We start from the raw sequence: 16,328 nt of genomic DNA, 5'->3' as shown, positions 1-16,328 counted from the left end.
AGGAAGAGGAAAAAATCAACATTTAAAAAATGGGGGGCGAATCAGGGACACTTGGACTCACACGGCAAACAAACACAGATACGTTCCAAACTCCAGTTACATAAACAGGGACTTTGACTGGGTTGTTGACTTGATTAATGTCTAAAAACTGATGGTCTGATTTGCATGAAAATCGGTGGAAAGGTTTATCATTTGGGAAAGAAGAAGTCATCAAATGTTGGAGCAGATGCAATTAACAATACACTAATTATCATGGATGAGATGCGAAAGGTAAAAGAAAACTTTGAAAGTCTGCAAAAATGTGGGGTAGAGGTTAGAGATAGAGGCGGAAATCTAACTTTATAAACGTCAGTTACAGAAACAGGGACTTTGACTGGGTTGTTGAATTGATTACTTGCATTACTGTAAAAAACTAATGGTCCGATATGCATGAAAATTGGTGGAAAAGTGTATCACTGGGGGAAGAAGAACTCACTACAGTTTGGAGCATATTCGATTAACAATTCACTAATAATCGTGGAAAGTCGATATAAGGTAAAAGGCAAAAGACAACTTTGAAAGAAGGCAAACATGTGGGTTAGAGGTTATAATTAGAGGCTGAAATATTACTTTATAAACACCAGTTACAGAAACAGGGACTTTGACTGGGTTGTTGACTTGATTACTTGCATTAAACTGAGCCAACAAGGTCAAGTTTGGTTGGTCTATCGAAAAAACTAATGGTCTGATTTGCATAAAAATTGGTGGGAAAGTATGTCATTGAGGACGGAAGAACTCATCAAAGTTTGGAGCATATCCGATTAACAATACTCAAATTACTGTGGAAAGTCTAAGAAAGGCAAAAGGAAAAACAAGAACTATGGGTAAGGAAGAGGCTGACAATGAGGGACAGAGACTGGACTGTTTACAGGAAACAGAAAATGTACTTTCTAAACTCCAGTTACAGTAGCAGGGACTTTGACTGGACAGTTTACATGATTACTTTCATTATATGCACCAAGGAGGTTGTGTTTTTTGACCGGCTGCATAAAAAATACTATCCTGATTTGCATGAAACTCAGTGTAAAGGTGTATCACTAAATGTGCTCGGTTTGTCGGTCTCTCTGCAGGATTGCTGAAAAACTAAAAGTCCTGATTTGCATGAAATTGTGTGGAGGGATGTGATGAGGGGCAAAGAAAACCCAATGGATTTTTTGAGCAGGTCTGAATCATTCCTAACTGTTTGTCAGCATTGTGAGTCAGGGTGAGGAGCTGCATTCATGTGGAGTCAGAATTTGTGAAGAATTTAATTTATGAGTAGGAAATTCCCCTCAAAAATACCCTCAAGAGTCAGAAGGTTGAGGTACATGTTGGTGATTGTTTTTCCAGAGTTGAAATCATGTAAAACAGAAGCATGGCGGACAAAAGTACATGTTAGCTTCATGGCTACGTGCAATAAAATGCAACACGTTGTATTTGTAACATCTGTGTGTTTTCCTCATTACACCATGGACTAAGAAAGTTGGAAAAACAACTTCCCAAATGTCTTTAACTTTATATTTACTTCTTGTTTTTGTCCAGAGACGTCTCCACATGCCACAGGTGTGATTCCCTTTGAAAGCCTCAGCTGCAGCTCCACATCGAGGCGCCTCATCTCTAAATGATTTCACCTTTAAAGAGAGTATTTTTATTTAAAAAGCGTTCAGTCCTGAGAGACGAGGGTCTGCTCCGTGGGAGAATAATAAATAAATCAGACCTTCTTCCAGCGGCGACCAAACATACCGAAGACCTTATGCTAAGCTAGGTCACTGCCGGCCACGACTGAAATATTATCCTCATAAAACTTTGCAGCACATCTATTTTCCCTCACTACAAAACTGAAAAAAAGTACATCGAAGTCTAATAAATACCACCAGACTATTGTGGATTTAATCTATGGCAGCAGATTTGAATTTCAGTCGGAGTGAGATGAACGAGGGTGACAAGACAGAGTTTAGATTACATAGGAATGAGGCTGGGAGGGAGGGAAGGGGGGAGGAAGACAAGGGGTGAGGGTGATGAGGAGGTGGAGGAGGAGGAGGGAGACGAGTCTGGAGTGTATTCGAGGCCGTCAGCCGTCACATGTGCAGAATGCTAAACACCAAGCTCCAAATCCTGACCTATTTTCATCAAACTGACACCGAAATCCACTGAGAGGCTGTCTCTCTAACCTCTCCTGGACCACACACACACCCACACACACACACACACACACACACACACACACACACATTACACAGTCTGTACATACCGTAATGTAAATCTACTTAACGTACTTTGATTAATAATCTCCAAAATGAGTAGATTGTGAATTATTTCCACTCCAACTTGAGAGGCTTTTCTTGTAATTTGTCCAAATAAGCCGTTAAACTGATGAATATTCATGAGGGGAGATACTCCTCCCTGACCCGTCTTTGAGATAACAATAGACTCTTGTTAGCAGACACCTTCCCGACTTCTTTAACAGACTTTTTTCCCCAAATAACTCCGTAAAAACACAACCAATCTGGCTCTTAAGACACTGATGGCGCTCATTTCCACCGGGCTTTCATCGACTATGATCACAGTGCAATTACTGACAACCTTTAATGAAAATGGATGAAATTGCTACAGGATGAATGTGACTTGATTGATGCTGAACATCACCTGAACATGAGCGAACTTCACTGAGAACAATGCGCATTAAGGGTGATTGATAGTACTGTACAATGATGGAGTGTGGCTTTTTGCTAATTTGTCCGATACCTTCTGCAACCAATCATTATCCTACAAACGTTTAACCTTTTCAGCATCTTCAGCCGCACATAATATTACTGTTTCCCTCTGTTTCATATCTCAGAAACTGCTTGAGGAGACTTTTATGAATTGACCCAATCATTGACCATCATGCAGAGAATGGTTTTGGGTTTTTAACCTCAGCAACTCTTAATTTTCTACTGTGAAGTTCGCCAGTTATTCTCAAGATTTGACATTTGGCATAATCAACTCCACACAATTGATATGCAAAGCTACCTCCATTTGTTGACACTATTCATTACTACCTAGAAGGGCACTTGGAGAGCGCAGCCAAATGAGGTTCACACTGTGTTTCGGATCTGGTCCAAATGTAATGGATTTGTCCTTGGCCCTAGCTAAACCCATCGGCAAAGTTTCATGAGAATTTGTCCAGTAGTTATTTCTTTATCCTTCTGACAGAAAAAACTCCTAAGAAAAGGGGGATGTACGTCTGAAGTCTGGGAAACAATTGGATCACTTTAAACCTCCCAATGCACACAGATACTGATGTTGAGCTATAAAGGAACTACAGCACGGTCACATGACTTTACGTCACCACCGCTAAGCTAAAGGAGGCTAATGTTGGGCTATAAAGGAACTACAGCACGGTCACATGACTTCCCGTCACCACCGCTAAGCTAAAGGAGGCTAATGTTGGGCTATAAAGGAACTACAGCACGGTCACATGACTTCACGTCTCCACCGCTAAGCTAAAGGAGGCTAATGTTGGGCTATAAAGGAACTACAGCACGGTCACATGACTTCCCGTCACCACCGCTAAGCTAAAGGAGGCTAATGTTGGGCTTTAAAGGAACTACAGCACGGTCACATGACTTCACGTCTCCACCGCTAAGCTAAAGGAGGCTAATGTTGGGCTATAAAGGAACTACAGCACGGTCACATGACTTCACGTCACCACCACTAAGCTAAAGGCGGCTAATGTTGGGCTATAAAGGAACTACAGCACGGTCACATGACTTCACGTCACCACCGCTAAGCTAAAGGAGGCTAGTGTTGGGCTATAAAGGAACTACAGCACGGTCACATGACTTCACGTCACCACCGCTAAGCTAAAGGAGGCTAATGTTGGGCTATAAAGGAACTACAGCACGGTCACATGACTTCACGTCACCACCGCTAAGCTAAAGGAGGCTAATGTTGGGCTATAAAGGAACTACAGCACGGTCACAAGTCTGCAGCCTTAAAAACCAGGAAAAGGCAACACGTACAATATTGCGAGGTCCAAATCTAAGAAGACCTACTGTTTTATCACGGTATTGATATTTCCTAGCCCTAGTGTGTGTGTGTGTGTGTGTGTGTGTGTGTGTGTGTGTGTGTGTGTGTGTGTGTGTGTGTGTGTGTGTGTGTGTGTGTGTGTGTGTGTGTGTGTGTGTGCTGCAGACAGAGGAGTGTCTGAGAGGCACATCCTGCCTGCAATTAAGGTGGAATCAGAGAGAGATCTGCGCTGCCTTGATAATGAGCCTCATCTGAATTATTAACTAGAGCTGTACCCCCCGGACCTGGACTCCCATCAGGCTTTGCTGCACAACAACAAGAGGCAGATACACACACACACATTTCCTTCTATCAAACCCATTTCAGCGTGTGCAGGAACTCAAAAACTAATCCCATTTGCGGTAGAAAAATAAGGGCAACACTCGACTTGGAGTGGTGCTCACACGGCATTATTAGGCATCAAACAGCCCATTGTAAACACACTGAGAGTGCATGATGATGATTTATTGAAATTTGGTGCATGGTATAATGAGTACAATGTGGAGAAACTTAGGGGGTTTAATACTTTATGAAGCGACTGTGTCATTAATCACATTAAAATTTAGTGCGATTTCTGATGCATGATTACATTACCCGTGTGATTCCTGGGGGATCCGCCTCAGATCTGATGGATCGTTGGGATGGTTTTACTTCTAAAAAGTGTCTCCCAGTGATGTATTACGTTAAGGATATTTGAAATGTGAAATCAAAGTGTGTTTGACATTGTTGCTGGCAGTTTTTGGAGTCATTTTTTGCAGAAATATGGAGAATTAGAATAACTTCACAAAGCTTTCATACCAAAACTGCAAAAAGGAGTATTTTTCGCTAATCTGTACATTTTTGGACACATTTTTCATGCAAAATTGTCAGTAAATGCCATTTTCAGCTTCTAAATATGAAGATATCCCACTTATTTCTGCTTTATATCCTATCAAAGTGATATTTTTGGGTTTTACCTTGACAAAAAAAGACATTTAGAGACTTTTTTAGCCCATTTTCTCTCTTATTTCGGACATTTTATAGACTTAATGATTAATATAAAAAATAACTTATTAAAAAATGCAGGTATTTCACACTATTGCAATGCCAGTGTGTGTTTTAACATAAATCATGTATGTGAAACATTTCTGCAGACCATTTTCAAATGCATGCTTCAGAGTTTTTGGAAATGCATGCTTCATGTGTCTTTCGAAGCAGCCGTTGAATGGAAACCAATGAGTTGAAGTAATCTAAAATTAAAATATTACGTAAATAGTAACAGTCATGAATGGCATAACTCAAACTGAGATCAGCTAATAGGTTTTCATATCATAAATCAATACATCTTGCAGGAAAAATGTATTTTTTATGAAGATTTCCCACTTTTTCTTCTTTAAATCCTATTAGAGTGATATTTTGGGGTGTTTTCACTGACAAAACACGACATTTAGAGACTTAAAGATGCGTTTTAGGAATTAAAGAGGTCTGTAAAAGATCTGAGACTGTGAGAAAATGAACAGAAACCAAGTCACAAATATAAATGGTGCATTTGACTTTCAGAAAAGCAGCTGTTCTGGTCCTGTTGGCCCGGTAGAACCAGCATCTCGTGCCAACCTGTTCCTGAGTCACACTGAGGACAGAGGGCTCAATGTTTCCTGACAAACCCCCCCCTCCTCCCAGCTCATGGTCCGATCCAGACACCAGAACATTTTTGAAAGAGAGAATATGCTCAGCCGGGCCGACATTTTACGACCCAGCAGCGACAGCCGGCTCGATTCCCGAGGATCCGCCTTCCTCTCCGGCTGCGTCTGGACTCCTCTCTGGAATTTCCGTCTGTGGCAAGGGTTCTCAACATTTTTCTTGCAGCTGATTTATTCCAAGCGATTGAAGTGCGAGGGCTGAGGGCGAGAATATTATGTTCTCTTCCAAACCGCTGTGACTCATTTAAAGCGGCGAACATCCCGCCTCCACTGCCTGGTGCTTCCCTCGTTTACCCCCCCGGACCTTTCTCCAGAAACAAGAGATCTGCAGCCCGCGCTTTCTGCAGGTTAACATCAACCTGTCAGCTGATCCGGGGTCCAAATCTGCAGGAATCCATACACTAACTGATGCTTTAGGGAAATAATTTAACCTCAAAATGACAATTTGTTCTGTTTTTCAATAATTACCAACTTGGATTCTTATGGAAGCGTTTTGATCCACACGTTTCAGTGACTGGGTTCAGTGTTATTCAGCAAACATCACCTCTTTAATGAAACGCTAACAGCAAACACATGCCGTAATTTGAACTCAAAGGGATGAGTTTCCTGCACAAGCGTGAGACAGTTTATGCAGTGTTTACTAGTATTGAAAATGCATGTGTTTGTGAAGGAAATAATAAGTTAAGTAAGTCTTATGTTGTGTGTCAAAGTGGACTCCTCTCCCTGCATGTCGTACACTGTAAACACTTTTAATTTCACAGTATAGTTTTGTCTTAATTGCCCTCACAGGAAGTGACGTTAGCCGCCGTGGGCTAGTTAGCAACGTTATAGTTCACTGTCCGTACATACTGCTCAATTTTAATGAATGGTGGCTTCTTTAAGATACAAGGAAAGGTGCTACGTTACTTACATAGTGAATAAAAAACACATTTTTAGTTTTTATCGGAATCACAACAATCGTGCTAGTCGCGCAACTTTAGTATACGTATCCAAGATGGCGGCCGTTGACTGTGAGGAGTTTCAGGAGTTCCACATTTTACTCAAAGGCCGTTACACAAGCATCATCTGGGTATAAAATAATGCATTTAGCCATACTTAACATGGGAAAACGCGGTGAAAGGAGCGAGTATCGGGGCTAAAGTACACCTTTTGAGACGTAGCATGAGTTGTGTGGGACTTTAGAAATGGATGCTTTGATTTAGATATAGTTAAACGCTACCCCCATTTACTTTTATTTTTGGATTGCTATCTCGTTAACCGCCCCCACTGCTATTGCATCCCTTGCATCCCTTGTCCCCCCCCTTCCTCCCTTCTCCAGACTGAAGTGATACCCGCTCTATTCAACAAGCCTTCTGCACGCTGACAGCTGATCCGGATCAAAATCTGCTCGTCTGCTTCCCATTCAAGCCCTCAACGACTCTTCCCAACTGTTTCCTCTCCATTCACACGACACACATCACAGTTTTTCAGTCTCAGATCCAAATATCCTAACCGGCCAAAATTCCTCTTCCCGCCCCCGGTTAACCCAGCGCCAAGCCCGCCAACTCGAGAGCTGCCTCTCCTTCTGCTGCGCCTTTGTGCCGATAACAATAACTGTGTCGCGGTGCAGAGGGCCGCCTGGCACACAGCATCCTCTATAAGCCGGTTCCGCCATTTCCAACCAACACCCCCCCGTCTGACAGGCATTAAGGCTGCTCTCAATGTGCTCAGCAGCAGGGGCCGCCGCCATCTTTCTCTCTTCCCGCCTCTCTCCAGCTCCCACTCAGTCCCGAACCCAATTCAACTAAAGGTTCTTTTATTGGCAGGACGAATAATACCTTGTTCTTCAAAACGTCTCCTTGCAGTTGGGTGAGGAAGAGGAAGAGGAAGGTGATGACGGCTGTGAGCGTGGGCGCTGGTGCTTTAGTGAATGGTGAAGCATTATGAGAAGATTAAAAGCACATTAGAGGTAAAGATCCACTTTACTCTCAGTAATCAGGGATAAAGAGGAAGGGAAACTAATGTCTGAAGGTACTAAAAGTTAATATCAATATTTTACATTAAAGTTAAAACTGTACATTTATGTATTTTTAGCTTAAACATATTGTATTTTTACCCCAATTTATATTTCGGGGGATTTTTATGTCTTAGATTGATGTGTAAATATGTCCAAAAGCTGAAATCCTGCAGCCAGTTAACACTAGTTAAGTTTCAGTGTGTTGCAGAGTACATTAGTTTAAATATCGTACGCATTTTAGGTGCACATTTGAGGTACTATAACAATTAATGAGTAGCCAATTAAAAGAAAATGTATCCGCTTCTAAAAACAATTCAAATAATTTTCTGACTTTTTAAAAATAATTAGTTTTTTTAATTTAACATTTTTACGTCAAATTCTTTAACTCAATTTAGTTGATTATACTTCATTTATTTCACTCAAATTACCTTTTATTTGCAGGACTTTTAAATGAGTATTACAATTTAGTTTTGCATCTTTAAACTTTTGAAACCAAAATGTATAAAATTCTTATAAATTAAAGAGAATATTTAGACTCCTTATAGTAAATAAAGTGCAGTCCCTTCTTTACCCAATGTAAAGGAGGTGAGTTTAAGATAAAACAAGACAAAAAGACACATAAATTAATGCGTTTCTGGAGGGATAATTGCTCCTCATGTTTGACTGCTAGTTTCACTCCTTATATCACAGTGTGATTACAGCACTGGTCCTCCCACCTCCTCCAACACGCTGCCTTCAGGTAAGGAGCCTGTGAGTACAGCCTGCAGACAGGACATTCCCACGCACACAGACTTTAAAATGAACATAATACTGTGTGCGTGTGTTCGTGTGTGTGTGTCGGTGTGTGTGTGTGTGTGCGCATTCACCCCCGCACCAACAGCACGACCTCCTACAGGACTGAACTCACTTCACAGGACCAAACACAGCCTCCCACCTCAGATACAATAACAAACACGACCCGGCACTCGACCGCAATTACTGAGTCACAGCCGGAGAAATCCATACATAGTCATCAGCGTAACCCATGCTTAAAGGAACGCTTCACCCTGTGAATCACCGTGTGTACTCTGGTTTTAATTCGAGTAATCCGGATCCTGTAGAGAAGTGGCACATGGATCTAAAAAGGCTCATGAAGAATTTAAGTAGTGTAGGTCCTAGTAATATTGCAAAACTTTATCAAAGCATACATTTTTAAGTGAAATGCTCAAAACTTATCAACAAAATGCGTTGTAAGGGTCTAATGAAAGTACTGTACAGTGTTGCATTATGGGAATTGTAGTATCTAGAGTTCCTGACAAATATCACGTCTTCAGTTGCTTCAATTTCTAATCTTTTTAGGGCAGGCTCCCTAATTTTATGACAGTGAAGAACTGAATCACTACAGTGATCATTTAAACATGCTGTCTCTCGTATTTTCTTGGATTTCTGTGCAAAAGTTACGAATGAAACAGTGAAAAAATCATTTAAAAATGATGAAAATTCATGAAGAATTTAGGTGTTTGTGATTGGCGTTACACAGCAAAACTATATCATGCTTACGGTGTATTTTGCTAATACGTTGCTATTTTTAAACACTTAAAGGGGTACCTAGAAAATACCATAGTTTGTAGTTCAGGACCCCCTTTAAAAGGTCTAGTCAAAGATGTTACTGAGTTGCATTGTGGGAATTGTAGGCTCCAGGGATTTTGGCACTTGCTGCATACTCGGGAGTTAAAGTCAGGATATCTCGGCTTTAGATGCTTCAATCTTGAAGGTTATTTCTTTAATCTTTCTATGGTTAGCTCCCCAACTTTATAAAAGTAAAACACAAAAGCATTAAAGTGACCCTTTAAAGATGTTGTATCTTGTTACCTTCAAGTTTTGTACAAAAGATGTGAAAAAAACTGAAGGGAAAAAAACCAGAAAACTAACACCGGTTAATAATGACTAACCTAATGCTCTTTTTGTGAGTGGACTACTCCTTTAAGCAACAGAGAGAGTGTGTGTGTGTGTGTGTGTGTGTGTGTGTGTGTGTGTGTGTGTGTGTGTGTGTGTGTGTGTGTGTGTGTGTGTGTGACCACAATCGAATACAATCCATACACTACCACTGCTCCAAAGAAGTGATGTGAGTGTGTGAAAGAAATCCAATCCACCTCTGTAGCCTTAACGCTCCGCACTTTAGCAAGTGAGTGACACCATGACATTGTGTGTGTGTGTGTGTGTGTGTGTGTGTGTGTGTGTGTGTGTGTGTGTGTGTGTGTGTGTGTGTGTGTGTGTGTGTGTGTGTGTGTATGTGGGGCCCAGATGAAGACAAAGAGCCCAGCGGCTGAACGGAGCAGCAGCTCTCAGACGGGATTACACAACAGCTCTTAAAGACTGCTTTTAATAGCAAGACTGGATCTTATTTCCCTCCCACTCATAACATCCATATACACACACACACACACACAAACACACACACACACACACACACACACACACACACACACACACACACACACACTGATCTCATCCCCCTCATCAATAATGCTCAATCTAAGCAGAAACACACACAGGAATATGAGTGTGTGTGTACACGCCAGTCTGTCTGTTTGCCAGGGATTCTGTACCTCCGTGCTTCGAATCTCATTAAAACCTCTGCCAACTGTTACAGTCCAACAGTGTGTGTGTGTGTGTGTGTGTGTGTGTGTGTGTGTGGTGTGTGTGTGTGTGGTGTGTGTGTGTGTGTGTGTGTCCACTCTGTTATTATGATTGAATCAAGTTGTTTTTCACCTCAAGTTGGAGTCTCTGTGCGCCAATCAGCTGACACCAATCGCCCTCTCTAGCCAATCAGAGCGCCGAGCTGGCTAACGGAGAGCAGGTATCACGACCCCGGGAATTAAGCTCAGCTTTAAATTCAATTTTAGAAAACCCTAACCATAAAGATTGGACAGAAGGCTCGCTGCTGACTTAAATCAAATGGTGGTTTTATTGAGATTAATCTGCGTCTTAATACTGCTCAATTGGAGAATGGTACGGAGCCAAATGAGATGGAGGGGTTAGCAGTGGAGGAGATGTGTGTGTGTGAGAGAGGGGGAGACAATGGCACTTATCATGGGGGAGGAAATGACAGGAGAGGATTTTTTTCTGGATGAACTCGGTGTCAAACACACTGATGATGAGAAATGTTTGTTAATCTCACTCCGAACGCAGGGAGAGTAAAGCACGACTTCAAAAGCATGAGAGGATTCTTAAAGAGGCGCCCCCCCGCTGGTTTTACACACTGAGTTTACTCGTCACAAAGACCGCATGAAACACAAATGTGCTTTAAATTCAGTAGCTCTGACAGGAGTGTTAAAGCTTTAAAATAACCAAAACAACAAATAAAGTTAATATTGAACTCCACAGGAAAGAGAGACCTTTATTTTGAAATCCTAACAAGGTCATTGTGCTGTTTTCTTTAAATCACATTAATTGACATTTCTGACAGTTGTGTTTGAGAATATGTTTGTCAGCTGAGGTCGAATAAAAGACGTCACCGTGTTGCATTGTGGGAAATGTAGTATTAAGGGTTTCTGACAAACACAAACCTTTTAAGTTTGAAAACCACAACAGGACTTTACTTTGAAAAGCTAACCAAGAAGTGTTGTTGTTGTTGTTGGGAATATGTTGGTCAGCGAGGTCTAATAAAATACTTTACTGAGTTGCATTGTGGGAATTGTAGTACAGAGGGTTTTTTCACAAATACAAAGCTTGAAAATGAAAAACCACCTTCACAATCAGACTTATTTTCAGGGAAATTAGTCTGAATTTAATATTTCAACGCTCATAACTTAAATTAACATCAACCATCATATTTTCCTTTAACCATATCCAAGTAACACTGTTGCCGAAACCTAAACCTCCTGTTAAGGCCACATTTTATTTTGAAACGCCAACACAAAGGGTTTTCTTTTCTATAATGACATTCATGCATGTCCTCGAACTAAGTGAATTATGGTTTGATATGTAGCTGCCATTTTTTATTCAGGTCTGTGAGTGTCCAACTACAATTGTTCCAGTGCTGCATTGTGGGAATTGTAGGCTCCAGGGTTTTAAGCGCATACTAAAGACTAGTCGGGATATCTCAGCTTCAGCTCCTTCAATTTCAACCATTTTTTCTAAAATGTGTCTAACGTGAACTCCTCATCTTTATGAGAGTGAAGTAATACATTACAGATGTGACCCTTTAAACATGTTGCTGCTTTTTCTGCTAGTAAATGTTAAAACTGTCAAATTTAACAAGAGGGGATTTATTGAGGAATCTCCCGTCTGTCCGAGTAAACAGAATCCAGTATTTTGAGGATGTCCCATTTCTTGCTGAACCCTTTGATGATACTCCCACTACAGCCAAAGAGCATAAAACACAAGCGGAGAAACAGAAAATGAGATTTTCATATAAATAAGCTCCTTTTCAAATGTTTTCCCATCTGAATTATGCTTATTCACAGTGCAAAAAGTCTTGATTAATGCCCAAATGTACCAGATATAGGATGAAATGTCAACTTCAATGCAATGTAGAGGCACCAAATCTGAGTCAGACTTGGTTAAATCTGCTTTGAAATGATTAGAAAATGACCAAAACACTCATAAACTTTCTAACACACAGAGTCCAGTGTGAAGCTACAGTTGGGAAACAAAAGACCATTAATCCGCGCACAGAATGGGTGGAAACGTTAAGTAGATTACAGCGACCAATCTATTAGATTAACCTCATATTAATTTGAATTTAAGGGATAATCTGTGGTTACATCTGTTAGCTGAGACACCCCATGTCATCATCGCTTGTTATTGTCCTTTTAAACCCCTCGCCGTGTGCCACGCTTTCACACACAGGCTGTGCGTAATTCAGCTGGATGAGGAGGGGGTGGGGGGGTTCACTTTATACCCAGGGTGAGGAGCTGGGAATCGGACCGGAGGACACACTCTGTCCCCGGGCTGACCCAGAGATATAAACAGAGGTGGAAGAAGTACTTTCTTAAACACAAGAGAAGGCAGGATTTGAAATGGTGTTTTTTTTCCCAGCTCCTTCTCAAATGTTTTTGACTTGTTTTTCCATCTGAATTTCACTTATTCCCAGTTTAGAAAGTGTTGATTAATGTCCTTTTTATTTTATCAGACGGGTTTATAATAAGCTTAACTGCAATTAAACAATGAGGGAAAGTACTCAGATATGTTATGTAATTAAAGTAGCACCAGTAAAATCCTGCATTCAAAATCTGACTGAAGTGAAAGTATATCACAACACACATGTGTGTATACTGCTGCTGGATGTCTGAAACTATATGTCAAGTTTATTAATGATTGATTTAGATTTTGTATTAGCTAATATTCTAAACCTAAAATGTAGCTTGCAAACAAAAGCTGTCGAATAAATGTGGTTGAGAGAATGATACAGTATTTACTCTAAATTGGGGAATTATTTGTAACAGCAGCATTTTGACAGCCAATCTACAGGAATTACAAAAAGACAAATATAACAATAATATAAAACATCTTGAGTAAAAAGTACATATATTCAGAGGAGTAAACACCATCAAATAAATCAGAATACTCTCTGATATACCAATCTACATGAAAGAAATGGTGTACAGTAGCTAGAAATGAAAATATCTCCTGTGAATGAAATATAAAGTAGTAGTTTAAACTGTGAATACTCAGGTGAAGTACAAGTACCTCAAACGTGTACTTCACCTGAGTATACAGTACTTGGTTAAATGTACTTTATGTTTTTCTGAGTGACATCACGCCGTCATCCCAAAACGTAAGAGCTTCTGCCATTTTTGCCATATAATAAAAAGTGTTACCGTGTTGCATTGTGGGAGTTGTAGGATCGATGGGCTTTGGCACAAACAAAGCTTTATAGTGAAAAACAACAGGTTTTTTTCCAGGAAAATAAAAGCAAAGATGTAACGTCACTTTCTCTTAACATCAGCCACAATATTTTAGCTTCAACCATCACCAAGTAGTTTTGAAACTCAGCCCTAAACTTCCTCAAATGTACTTTCTTCCTTTACACCACTGGAAATAAAGGCTTGAAACCAGACACTAGACTATCCAAAGGGAACTGTTCAGAGGGGGGGTGTGGCTTCTCCTTCTATACACACATGCATTTCTTAAAGAGGATGAACCCAGTGAACCCTCACCTCCCCTGCGCACAGTAGTGGAGTGACACGGGGACACAACGCTGACATAAATTGCTGGAACCGAGGCTCAATTATGTGGCTTTTGAAATATGCAGGAGAGGATTTTCTGCAGGAGACAGACTACGGGCTAAATATAGTCCAGTAAAAAACCTTTCCCATGTGGTGTGTGAGAGGACATGGTCAGCTGGAATCCACATTATTCAGGGGAAATCCAAAGTACGTTTCAGAAGTTTGCATAAACAGCATCTCCAAATGATAAATGGACTGTGTCTGGGGGCTGATCAGTTCAGTTTCACTTCATACTGAATTGTTGATTGCATGAAATGATGAGCTGTGTGTCTGGTTTTACTGTATGTGTGCAGAACCCCATAGTAGCCAATGCTCATGCTAGTGCTAATAGAGATCCTAAAAAAGAACAGATAAGATTATTGTTCTTCAATCTGAACTGTCGCCTTTATCCTTGAAATACGGAACCAAGCGATTTTTAAAATTGTTTTATGTCTCATATTGCATTGTCTGAGGAGTCTGGGACTTAAGTTTTCCATGACTACACAAAGCTGCTGTGCATTTACAGCTAAAATGACAATAAAACCTTTGAATCTTGGGACCAGAGCTCAATTATGTGGCTCTGAAACACGCAGGAGAGGAGTTCTGCTGCAGACAGACTACAGAGACTCAAGCTATTCCACTTAAAAACCTTCCCCATGTGGTGTGTGAAGATGACATCCTTTTTCATGTGGCATATTAAACGATACACTCCCCACTCATTCATGACATCCACGGCTCCTCATGGCACCTTACCTTCCATCCGGCTGAACTGTTGCTGTCTCCTTTATCCTTGAAATAGGGAACAAAGCGCACCATCCAGTCGTAGATCTGGGACAGGGTGAGCCTCTTGTCCGGGGTGCTCTCGATGGCCCGGGTGATCAGGTCTGCATAAGACAGGTTCCCCCACGCGTTCCTCCGCGAGGACTTGGCTTTGCGCAGCTGACCGGCCGCGTCGAGCGCAGACGCCCCGGGAACCGGAGCTCCGGCCGGGTGCTGGAGCTCCGCCGGCGCGCCGCCTTTCCTCCCGGCACGCTGGCACGACGCCGGTACGTTGTACTGCTGGTTCTCCACTTTGACCGAAACCAGACCCAGGTTTGCGTCCTCTCCACCGGCGGGGAAATCCTCCGGTAGCGGCCAAGCAGAGCACGACCGAGACCGACTGTGAGGCTCAAATTCCGGATCGATATCAACCTGATGCGCATCCATAACGCTGTTCTTCATCATCATCAGCATGATGGATGTCAAATCGGGCAAGGTCACTGTATCAAAACGCCTGAGTTAGAAAAAAAAAAAAAGGTCCTTAAAGGGAAGATAAGAGGGTTCAGAGCGAGAGAGAGCCGGTGCTCCACATCAGGACAGAGGAAGGTGTATCCGAGGCATCAACAACAGTATCTCTTCCATGATAATTGCACATCACCGGCTGTGTGCATGTCCGAGTGTCGCTCACACACATCCATAATTACGCACACACACATCACACACACACGCCTGTCTCTGCCTGAGCTCCGGCTGCAGCAACAGTTGATCCTCCTGACAGGTGAAAAACTATCCAAAGCAACTCACAATTACTCCCTTATAGAAAAGATCTCATGATAGATGAAGCGTTTCCAGACGCGAATGAGAAGCCCTCCTGGATGTGCTGAGCATCCCCTCCTCTCTGTAGTAGATATTTCTCCACCTTTGTCTCTCCACTCGCGGTCACATGTTCAGCTGTGCCTTTATACTCGCTGCTGCGGCTCTGAAGGCTCACAGCCACTTAACTGTAGCCGGGAATAAAGTGGAATAAGTGCTGCCTCCATATAATTGGACGCTGCCTGGATTCAAGTCACTCCCTCCAGAACAGGTTTCCAGAGGAGGAGGGCGTGTGTGTGTGTGTGTGTGTGTGGGGGGGGGGGTGATATTCCCAACAAAGGCTAGATAATGATATTTTAAGTTTCTTATCATATTTTTTCATCTCAATTATTACTGATTAAAAACAAATTAAAGCATTTCCCTGCTTTTATTTGTTATTTATTAACCTTGTTGTCAATAAATTGTCACTTTAAATATTTGAAATTGGATTTTTTTAAGACAAAAACGAAGAAAAAATAGCTTTTATTTTGAAAATCCTGTGAAACTCGCGTGTGTGATGGGGCAATATTCAACAATACAATTTCCAAAGGCTCTATTTACAGATAATGGAAGTTAATCGTCATATTTGTCTCGATTATAGATGATGAAAGACGAAATATAAACGTTAAGTCCCTGTTTCTTTGTTATTTTATAACCTAATTAGCAATTAATTGTGCATCAAATCAAAACGAGCTTCAGCCAAACCAGAGCCCACGGCCGGCTGTGTTGTGATTGGTCATCCGCTCAGAGATGTCCCGCCCCTTAGCCTATATCACGTACAAT

General features: G+C 41.5%; 1 protein-coding gene across 2 annotated transcripts in view; it reads right to left on the bottom strand.

The window, feature by feature from the left end:
* Positions 1–15,625, bottom strand: part of foxo6b (forkhead box O6 b) — a 65,633-nt gene extending 50,008 nt beyond the window's left edge. For both annotated transcript variants that reach the window (XM_063898847.1, XM_063898848.1), the window contains exon 1: positions 14,688–15,625. In XM_063898847.1, coding sequence (XP_063754917.1) covers positions 14,688–15,167 — 480 coding nt within the window. In that variant the 5' untranslated portion in view covers positions 15,168–15,625. The remainder of the gene's footprint in view (positions 1–14,687) is intronic.
* Positions 15,626–16,328: the final 703 nt, after the last annotated feature.

This window comes from Eleginops maclovinus, chromosome 13 (genome assembly GCF_036324505.1).
Source record: "Eleginops maclovinus isolate JMC-PN-2008 ecotype Puerto Natales chromosome 13, JC_Emac_rtc_rv5, whole genome shotgun sequence".
Lineage (NCBI taxonomy): Eukaryota > Metazoa > Chordata > Actinopteri > Perciformes > Eleginopidae > Eleginops > Eleginops maclovinus.
The sequence above is the reverse complement of the archived record's forward strand: the minus strand, read 5'-3'. Positions and strand labels throughout refer to the sequence as shown.